Source organism: Salvia miltiorrhiza, chromosome 6 (genome assembly GCF_028751815.1).
Source record: "Salvia miltiorrhiza cultivar Shanhuang (shh) chromosome 6, IMPLAD_Smil_shh, whole genome shotgun sequence".
Lineage (NCBI taxonomy): Eukaryota > Viridiplantae > Streptophyta > Magnoliopsida > Lamiales > Lamiaceae > Salvia > Salvia miltiorrhiza.
In genome coordinates, this window is record NC_080392.1 from 23246846 (window position 1) to 23258181 (window position 11336).

Below are 11336 nucleotides of genomic sequence, written 5' to 3' on the forward strand. Positions count from 1 at the left end.
GACATAAATAAATAAAACATAAGCATAACTAAAAAGAATCAATAAAACTTGGAAAGAATCGTGAATGATCAGGTGAATCTTTTACTCTTGCAGAAAATAAATCTAAGTTATGGGAGCAATAAATTCTAGAGTCTAAAAATAGAAAAATATGTAAAGAGAGAGAAAAATGGTGAAAAGATATGTCTAATAGGTCAAGAAAATGACCTATATATAGGCACATGGGATAAATACAGTACATAACTCGAAAATACTAATAAAAGACCAAAAATCCGCAAAAAAATGAGAAATTAGAGAAATCGGCAACCGAATCGGTGACTAGAACGGTGATCGCCGAAATGGTCGTCGTTTTCCACGTCTATGCGCGATGTTTTTGTTTCAGTCATATCTCTCTTGTCTAAACTCTGATTCTCGATCCGTTTTCACCTATGAACTCATATCGAGATGATATACAACTTCTATGAAGACTATGCTTCCAAATTCAACCTTCAAATTTTTGTAAAATCCATCGAAGTTCAAGCAAGTATCATATTTCACAAGATAAAGCAATATAAGCACAAAACAGCTATCACACACTCAATTCCTAATAAAATTGACATCATAAGATCATTAAAAATCATGGAAAAGTAAGTGTTATCAATCCCTGGTGTTGGTTTGAAATATTTATTGGGCTTGTTGGGTGATTTGATAATCACTCATGCCGCTCCCATAATTGATTCGGCGTTTGTCATAAATTACCTCCCAAGCCTTCACATTCTTTTGCACACGTTGGAAGTACAACTTCATTTGTTTGTTTTCCGTGCTCCGGCATGCCGGGAGGACGAGAATCATGGTAGCGCTTCATGATTTCTCCCCAACAGTTGAGCACTTTTTGATCGACACCCTTGACTGTGTTGAGGGTCCAATTGAGTTTCATTCAAGTTGATAGCCTTAAGACCTTGAGGTTTAAACGTGTTGGATGATTGAGAATACGTCGGATTGCCGAGAGGAGATAAATTTAGGATCGATGGGGAACTCGTTTGACTAGCTAACCAATTGTTGAAATCACGATCCAATATTTTTGAAGAGAAAGAATAAGAACACAACTTAAATTTGAAGAATAAGTAGAAAAATAAAAGAAAATATTTGAATTTCATATAAAAATGAATGAAAGTAGAATATATTTATAGGAAAAATTAAAAAAATAATCAAAATTAAAAGTGGCATTCAATGGCTAAATTAAAAATTAAAAAAATTGCAACAATCGAATTTAGAAATTAAAAATCGATTTTGTAGTGGTTCCCGCAATGCGCACACCTGACATTCCACGCTTAGCACCAGACTCGTCCCATCAAACCTCCACTCAAACTACACACATTGGTGACACTCTTCACAAAGTCATCATAAAAGACAAAAAGAAAATAAACTAAAAATTTTGATAATTTGTGTACATTAGGTGGTTGGTCGCCCAAAGGCATGAAGAAGTCACTTGCGATGTGGCACCCTTTCATTGGGTGCCACTTAATTATATATATATATATATATATATATATATATATATATATATATATATAGGGAGAGGTTCAAAAAAGAACCATAAATAAAAAAAGACCGGAGAACTATTTTCAGCCATTCGATCATCAAGATCTACGGTGGATGCATCATCTTGTTGGATGAATGCAGATCCTGGGTTCGAATCCTGAAGGGAGCATTTTATTTTTATTTTTTTAGTGCATTAATTTTAACAGCGAATGCATTAATTTTTACAGTGGATGCATTAGATTTGATGGTTCTCCCGTTCTCACAAATAATGTAGTTCTCTCTAGAACCACACCCTATATATATATATATATATATATATATGGAATGGCTAAAATAAAAGCATTTCTTAAGATATAAAATAAGAATAATTTTCAACCCTTAAATCATCAAGATCTACGGTTGATTCGTAATCCTGTTGGATGGATTTATGCTCTTGAGTTTGAATCCCAAAGATAGCAAAAAATTATTTTTCACAATTTACACCTTTATACAGCGAATTGATACGTGTTCTACATAAAATTCATACATTAAAAATTGCTCTTATTTCTTATTTTAAGATGTGCTCTCACGGTAGCCCACCCCTATATATATATATATATATATATATATATATGTGTGTGTGTGTGTGTGTGTGTAATAGTAAATACTCTCTCCGTACCAGCTATCTTGATTCATTTTTTTTTTTTTGAGTCGTCCCAATTATCTTGATACATTTCCTTAGATGACAAAAGTTTTTCCTTTTATTCACATTTTTACCTTTCATCTACCACACTTAACACACTAAATACTAGTTTCTTAAATTTTGTGCCCAAAATTTTTGTCTCAAGATAGCCGAGATGGAAGGAGTATTAATTTTTAATTATATAAAAAAAATTCTATATATAGACTTCAAATTTAATATCATCAACACAAAATCATAAGCAATTTTTTTGACGCCTTTATTTTCTATCTCCATTTCTTTTTCATTTTGAAGCCATGGATCCAAATGACCCCAATTATTATTCAACTTTTGGATCTTCTTTTCACCCTCAAAAAATTTCAAATTCAGAAGATGTTCAAAATTCTCAGGATTATGAGAATTCTCAATTTTCTCCACACCTCAATCAAATTTCTACCTCTCACGAACATCCCATTTCACAAAATATCTCTCGTAATTTATTTCAAGATGTTGAACACCCAAAGAAAAATAAAAAAGCTACAAAAAATGTAGCTTGGTGCGTGAATGAAAATGTAGCTCTTATGTCTTCTTGGAACCGCATTAGTGAAGATCGCAAACACGGAAAAAATAAAAAATGAGTGACGATGTGGGCACATGTGCAGAAAATATATCATGAAGCTCAAAAAGAAAATCCAGTTGAGATCAGCCCAAGGAATATCGAATCAATGAAAGGTCGTTTTAAACGACTTAATGAAAATGCAAACAAGTGGATTGCTGCTTGCAAAGAAGCACATGCTAGGAAAAAGTGTGGAATGAGCCAAAAAGATATTGTGATAGAAGCTCACTCAATTTATGATGTAGGTGGCATTAATTCCAAGACTTGATTGTTTGCAATGATGTTATGAGTAAACATCTGAAGTGGAACTTAGCGATCAATGAAGTGGGTGATGATCAGGTAAGTAGTGGCAGCACAAAAAGATTTAAGACTTCTGAAGATGGTGATTACTTTATCTCTTCCAATTTAGAAACTCCAACTACTGGTGGTTATACTATGTCTGGTCCTACAGGCAGAGACAAAGTTAAAAGGAAATAAAAAGGTAAGGAAACGACTTCTAAATCTAATGAAATGTATGAAGAAATTTGTGCATTGAGATTTAGTAGAGATCATGAGAACGAGTTAATGACTGCTAAAATTGAATTGGAACGTAAAAACGCGTAAAATGAATTCTATGATGATTGGAAAGAAAATGTTGGTGGCATTGTTGGCGAATGATGATTTATCTCCAGAAGAGGAAGAGATGAAAAAGCACCTCATTGCAATTTTATTTTCGAAGTGAAGAAATTAGTTTATGTAAGTTTGATTTAAGTAGTTTCGAATTATGTAATTTAATTTATGTAATTTTTATTTGTGTAATTTTGATTTGTGTAAGATTGTACTCTGTTCAGTTTTGTAATTAATTTATGGAACTTGTCTTAACTAATATAAGTTCATGTCATTTACTCATTCATGAGAAAGCTGTTTAAGAGCTTATAAGCTCCTTAAAAGTGTTTGGCAAAATAAGATCCTCAATAGCTTATAAGCTCCAAGAGCTTATAAGTTCCCCAAAAAATAAGTTCCTCTAACCCAACTTATTTTTTTATAATCTCATATGCAACAATCTTTTTACAAATATTTTTCAACTATAATTTATTATTTTCATCATATATCATTTAAGCTCATTTTTCTTTGATTTTCTCTCTCTAAAAAAATATTTTCTCTCTCTAGCAAAAAAAAAATCTCTCTCTAGCTTATAAGCTCAATTATCCAAACACTTTGACAACTTATAAGTTCTTAAAAATGACATCTTATAAGCTCTTGAAATATCTTATAAGCTTCAAGAGCTTATAAGCTCTTTAAAATAAGCTTAGCCAAACACCCTCTAATTGCTTTACTTTATTGCTCTCTTGCTTACATTATATTACTAGTACTACTACTAAATACTAATTACTATATACTAATATATATTTCAATTACACTAGCACTACACACACTTGCTTTAATTTATTTTTCTTGCTTTACATTTTATTACTACTACTAAGTACTAAATACTATTATTATCTAATATACTATATATTTAAATTACACTATCACTACATTCACTTGCTTTACTTTATTGTTCTTGCTTTACATTTTTATTACTACTAGTACTAATACTAAGTACTAATTACTATCTACTATACTATATATTTTAATTACACTATCACTACAGTCACTTGTTTTACTTTATTGTTCTCTAACCTCTATTATCTATATACTACTTGTTTTATTGTTATCATGTCTCATGGTCGTGGTAGTCGTGGCAAGTCCCCTATTGACCCCGAGGAAGATATTGATAGCACTTCTCCCACTTCTCCTAATTTTCCTCAACATGTTCCTTCATCATCCTCGGGCTCTAGGAGACTAGCCCTCGTTGCACGAGGTCGAGGATCTTATGGCGGACGCCGGGAGGCTACCGAATTTTTAGGTGAACAATATGCTCAAGTAATTCAAGAGGAGGAGGATGCGGCCTTCGCTCGTACTTTGCAAGATGAGGAGGCGGCGGAGGAGGAGGATCAAGCACGACACAATGTGGAGGAGAAAATGTCTCCCCCTAAAGGTAAGGGTAAATGTAAGACTAAATCACTTAGTTCTAACATTTTCAAGTTACATTTTAGGAGAGAACCCGCTCCTCCACATTCAAATGATGGTCCAAATGATCCCAAGAGGTTCAATGCCTATTGTAACTATTGCACCGCTTCTTACCAATGGAAAGCGGGAGGGGGTTATGGCACCCTCTCAAGGCACATGACAAGTAGGCATCCCGTCGAGTATGGAATTACTCCAAATCAAACTCAACTACATCCCGAAGCTTTCCGAGGTAGTCAACAAGGTAGTAATGAACAAGGTAATATTTTATGAAAATTTGATAAAAAAAAAATGCTCAAGATTACATGGCTCGTTTTGTTTCAATGGAGCATTTGCCTTTTATGTTTGCCGACAAAATGAGTTTTGAACATACTATCCAAAACGCTTATAATCCCGTTGCCAAAAAAATTGGTAGAACTACTATGTGCAAGGTTATTAGGCAACAAGCCGAAGAAAAAAAAACGTGATTTAAGAAAAACATTTTAGCAATTTAAAACAAAATTTTTCTATATGTTCCGACATATGGAGTGATTCTTCCAAAAAAAATCTTATATGGGTATAACTTGTTATTGGGTTAACGAAAGTTGGTTAATTCAAAAACGTTTAATTGCATTTAGAGATTTTAATAAAACTCATAATGCTACTAACATTGCTCAATTAATTATTGCTGTTTTAAATGAGTACAAAATGTTAAATAAAATATTTTCTGTTGGATTTGATAATACATCAGCTAACACCGCCTCCATTCCCGAGTTAGCCGCTGCATGCTCACCCATGATTAATGGTAAGTATTTTCATGCTCGATGCATTTGTCATATTTTAAACCGATGTGTACAAGATGCTTATGTTCTTATTGATAATGTCGTTAATCCTATTAGACCAGCCGTTAATACTTTGCATAGGAAAGCTAGTATTGTCAAGAAATGGCAAAAATATTGTCGTAAAAAAAATTACATATACTAATTTTGTTAAAGATGTTTCCACACGTTGGAATTCAACATTTGGCATGCTTCAATCTACCATGGATCATATTGATCATTTATGTGATTTTTTTAGACAAACACCTGATGCTAACTTGCTTTTATTGCCTTCTTATTGGCAAAGATGTGGTCATTTATTCCAACTTTTAAAGAATTTTCAAAATACTACTACGGATTTATCCGGTGTTTACTATTGCACTAGTATTAAAGTTCTAGAACATTGCATGTTTATTGCTATTACTTTAAATGAATGTTATAAAAATGAAGAATTGAAGGACGTAGCATATGCCGTGATCCTTAAGTGGCTTAAATATTTTATGGAAATTCCCGACGTATTTTTACTTGCTAAGATTTTAGATCCTACATGAAAATTGCCGGTGTTTATCACATGTTAGAAATTTATTATGGTACCTTTAGGAAAATTTATGAAAAAGAGTAGAAAACAATGAACAAATAGATTGGTGGCTTCCCGAATTAGATAGTATTAAAATTAGAATAGATAGCACAATTAGGACCTTATTTAACGAATATGAACAAAAATATATGCATGAAACCCCCTCATACTCTTCATCAAATGTAGGACCTAGTGGCTCATTTTCCTCATTTGGAGGTCGTTTAGATTCGAACAACCAATGGGCTCAAGCGGCTTTTTCATTTATGAATACACAAAGGAGCTATACTACTGACGAGTTAGATTTATATTTGTCTAGTACATTTGCTTTCAAAAATGTAGGTGGTCAACAATTCGACGTGTTGAAATGGTGGTCCAACCACGAGAGGGAATATCCCATACTCGCAAAAATGGCTAAGGAGTTATTCGCAGTTTCGGCCTCCACCGTCTCCGTCGAGTAAGCATTTAGCGCGGGTGGACTTGTCTTGGACAAAAGAAAAAGCCTAATGGATCCTCGAAACATAGAGGCCACCATGTTGATTGATGATTGGTCCAAAGCCGAGTTGCGAACTCAAGAGAACCAATGGGATCAAGCCGACGAGAGCCCCAACGAGGAATTCATCGAGTCCGAACGATCCGAGGCCGAGGAGGACTATGATTAGGTAAGTTAAGGTAAGAGAACTACGTGGGCTTTGATTCTTCATTATTCAATGAAGATACGTAGGCCACTCAATTTTAATATTTATATTAAAATTGAGCTCAAGCCTTTAATTATTATTATTTTTTCCCCCAAACTGCCGTTACATAGTTATTGAGATTCTGTTAAAAATTTAACACTAAATATTTTTCCGTTAAACTACTTCTTTATATAATATATAGATTAACCCGTATTGAATAACTCATAATTTATTATGATAGGGCTAATTCGAAATCTGGTGAATTGGTTTGTTTGACCTCCTAATTTTGAGATGGAAAAAGGTTTCAATTATTACAACCTGATTCTCGGAAAGAATTAAGAGGCACTCTCCCGTGCAACCGGTTGCACCGTGGAACTGGTTTCTGAATGACACTACTTCAATATACTTTAAGTGTCATTTGTATGTTGAAGTAGTGTCATTTAAAAATATTCAAGTGTTATTTTTTGAATAAAATTGTGTCATTCTGAAAACCAATTGCACGGTGCAACTGGTTGCACATAAGTATATGTGAAGAATTAATTACAAAATCTGAAAAATCATCACCACACTTACTCAGCCATCCAAAACCAGAAATAACAATTAAATAACCACACCCACAAATAAAATAAAAAATAATCCCAAACAATAAACGAGTGGCATGTAAATAAAAGCGTATTTGCTGTCACTACCAACTCTCTAATGAAAAAACCAAATAAAAAGCGGCAGCTGCAAATTCAACAGAAAAAACAGAAGACTTTCATAATGGATACACTTTTCTGCGACGAGCTTCTCATAGAAATCTTCCACCGTCTTCCGCCGCCCTCCGCTGTCGCCGTGTCCCTCGTCTCGCGGCGGTGGCGCCGCCTCCTACGCTCCTCAACGACCTCTCTCTCCCTCAACTTTCCCCCTCCCTACAACCCCACCACCATCTCTTCTCTCTCCTCCTTTCTTCGGCAGCACCCGTTTCTTTCCTCGCTCTCCGCCGCTGCCCCCGCCTTATGCGGCGATGGCGGCATCCTCCTCTCCGTCGCTGCTTCCTGCCCCAACCTCCGCCACCTCCAGCTCTCGAGCTCCCCGGTATCTGCTCTCTCTCTCTACAATTTTTCAAACTCCTGCAAACATCTCTCTTCTATTTCTCTTGCTGTTTCGAGACCTCTATCTTTCAATTGGATGTCTTGTTTCAAGTCTTTGAGATGCCTTTCCCTCTCTATCAAAAACCCTTTAGCTGAAACCGATGATTCCAGCCTCGGAAGCGTTAAAGATGCAATCTTTGATGTGGAATTGAGTTTGGAGAGTCTTAGTTTATCTGGGATTTCGCCAAGGGATTATGGGGTTGGCTTTCTTTGGAGAAACTGCAAGAATGTTAGGAAGTTGCAGCTCAAGAGCTGCGAGAGCGTGGGAGATTACTCCTCGTTTTCGGATTTTTTAAGGTTAGCTAATGATCTTCAAGAGCTAGAGTTGAGATCATGTAGGAGTATAGCTAATCTTGTGATGTTAACACTATGTGAGAATTGTGTGTCTCTGAATTCTTTATTGATTTATGATGGTGGGAGCAGAGAGGGTTTGCTTCAGTTCTTGAATCAGAGCAAGTGTAGTTTGAGGAATCTTGATTTCAGGTTGCCTCTTGATCTTGATAACTCTCACATGATTGCATTATCCGAAAATTTGCATTTTAGGGGTTTGATGAGTTTAAGGTTGCAATGCTGCTGCTTTGTCACTGGTGAGGGGTTGAAGGCAGTGGGGAGGGCGTTGGGGGGTGCCCTGGAGGAGCTCTCGTTGATAAACTGTGACGTCGTGGAGAGGGAGCACGGTTTGCTGACGACACTAGGCCAGGATTTGAGGAAGTTGAAGAGGTTGGACTTGTCTTACAATGATATGTTGCATGATAAGGAGGTTGTCTCGATGCTAGCCTCTTGCGATTGCTTGGTTGAGCTGAGATTGAGGGGTTGTAGCAGGCTGAGTGATGCAGCTGTGGATGTAATGGTTAGGAGGTGTAAGCAGCTGCAGCGTGTCGATATAGCCTACTGCAGTGGTATTGGTGTGCAGGGAGTTGAGTTCTTCGTGCTCAACGCCCCGTGCTTGAGAAGGGTAGAGGTGGAGCAGAGCAAGCTCTCTGAAGCTGCAATGGCACGGGCGTCAGATAGGTTTATGCAGGTTGTGTGTTGATTGATAAATTTGGCTGTTGAGTTTTTAAGGCAGTTCAATTTGATTACTTTTTATTGGTGTATATCAATATGTGTTGTTGTGTTGAAGGAAATTTATTCACTCCCACAACATTTGTGGACTGTGCTATAATGTGTATCCTGAATAAAAAAACACAAGTTGTTTATGAAGTTAATCTGATGAGTTGATGCAGCTGCCATATTCTTGATGCAAATTCTCTTTTATGGTTATGGTGTTTTAACTTGTTTTATGCTTGAATTACTATCATCTACGTATGTTCTACATTTGGGATGGGATTATGAATTAGCAGAAAGTGGAGCTCAGCTCATTATCCTTGATCGATGAAACTAGTAGTAAACGAGTTGTTGTCACAAACACGATGAGGGAAAAGGTTGCAGGTTGTTGTCATCATATTTGGATGTTGCTTGTTTGTCTTATTTGCTTACATTGGTAGTATCTATTGTTGTTGTTGTTAAACTCAGGTTTGAATCAAACTATATACATTGAAACTATAATCTAACTTTGTAAAACAAAATATACATTGAAAATGAAATTACAATAACAGTAGTAAAGTTAAAGAGTGAATCGAGGTATTCAAGGGGTGAATCCTGAACAGGTGGGTTTGTTGAGCCCCATTAGATGCGAGCCTTGATCCTACCCCGAATCGAACCAACACGTCGATTCAATGCTCTATGAGTCAAGCACACGCTAATTGCATGTTAACCTGAAGGAATATTAAATTGAATTAATACTCGACTTGCCCAAAGATCGTTTTTTGGATTATCTTAATTCACTATACATCGATTAAACTTAGCATGCTCCTATGAATTTAAGTGTTGCACATTGATGTTATAATCACTTACTTGTGAATTGAACGCAGAGGCTGTTGATAATCGAATCGAAAGACTCTAGTTCTGACCTTTTGAACTGTATCCCGCTCAATTCCCAACGTTGGATGGACAACGATCTCTGAGAACTCCCTAGGGTTTTCGGCCTCACAAATCGGCGCCCCCTCTCTCTCTGCTCTCTAAAACCCTAATTTTTTGTGTCTTATTCTGTGAGCAGATATCTGTATTTATAGACAAAACACAGACCTAGGGCCTTAATAATTGTGTTGGCCGAAAATTTCTGTTACTGGGCTCAGGAGACTTTGGGCCAGCTCAGGGATCAAATACAAGGAATAAAGATGGGCCTCAAATGAATTAATTCTTATGATCAACCAAGATCATAATTAATTCATAAATATTAATTCATTCCATTAGAGAATCAATATTGACTTACCCCTTTATTACCGATGATGAGTCGGAGCTTGTATTTAGACTTATTTGACCTCCGTATTTAAAATATCTGACATCCATTAATTAATTAAAGCTCTGACAGCTTATATTAATTAATTTCTTTGTAATCCTTAAGCAGTACCACTCAATCCTTATTATTGCGTCTGAACTTAATCAACATGCAGGGTTTAACGCAATAAACCTTTTGAGCTCCTAAAGGGGATGTCATTATCCTGTACCGGATACGGTTACTAATACAGATTACCAAATATCATATATTAACCTCTATCACCCAAAATACAGAGTACTCAAGTTAATATGTAACTCTCACCCATAGTAAATCAAAGTGATACACGAATCAATATATATAGGGGGCGCTCCAGTGAGACGCCATATTTTTCGTGTAACATGAGTACAATGAATAAGATATACAATACTAATGAACAAAACGTATATCTAATGAACAAGATGTATATACTGATGAAAAATAAAATTTAAAAAATTCGTAATGAATAAGACATATATACTGATGAACAATGCAGTATATACTGATGAATAACAAAATTTAAAATATTCTGCTCCCTCCAGGATTCGAACTCTGCGAAAAAAAAATCACCCTCCAGATACAATATCAGCCATAGGATTGATTAAATAAATGCACCAAATCGTGCCCTAGATCTCACTAAAATTAGGGGGTCTCATTGGAGCGGCCCCCTATATATATATAGAGAGAGAAAGGTTAAACAGAGAATGCTAAATATTTAGAGAATAGAGAATTCGTGAAACAAAAACGAACAGATCTATAATTTTTACGAACAAATCAATGTACCGCATGAACAACAATTTGCCCTATTAAGATCTTATTAAGTCACCGAGATCTTAATTCTTCACTTATGTCAGACAGAAGAATACATCTCATTGTGATCCTATCAATATGTTACGATGTACCAGTATAAATAAGTAGGCAAGACAAACTACTTCCATCTATACTGCAGCCTAAACAAATG

The 11336-nt window shown here is 35.6% G+C and overlaps 1 protein-coding gene across 1 annotated transcript; it reads left to right on the plus strand.

Moving 5' to 3' along the window:
* The first annotated feature begins 7548 nt into the window (after positions 1-7548).
* Positions 7549-9253, plus strand: LOC130988950 (F-box/LRR-repeat protein 4). Its single transcript, XM_057912944.1, has one exon. It carries the CDS (start codon positions 7589-7591, stop codon positions 9053-9055), a length of 1467 nt encoding a protein of 488 aa, XP_057768927.1. The 5' UTR covers positions 7549-7588; the 3' UTR covers positions 9056-9253.
* Positions 9254-11336: the final 2083 nt, after the last annotated feature.

Bases quoted from the DNA above. Each gene is read 5' to 3' on its own strand.
- LOC130988950 (XM_057912944.1), top strand. From the start codon at position 7,589: ATGAAAAAACCAAATAAAAAGCGGCAGCTGCAAATTCAACAGAAAAAA.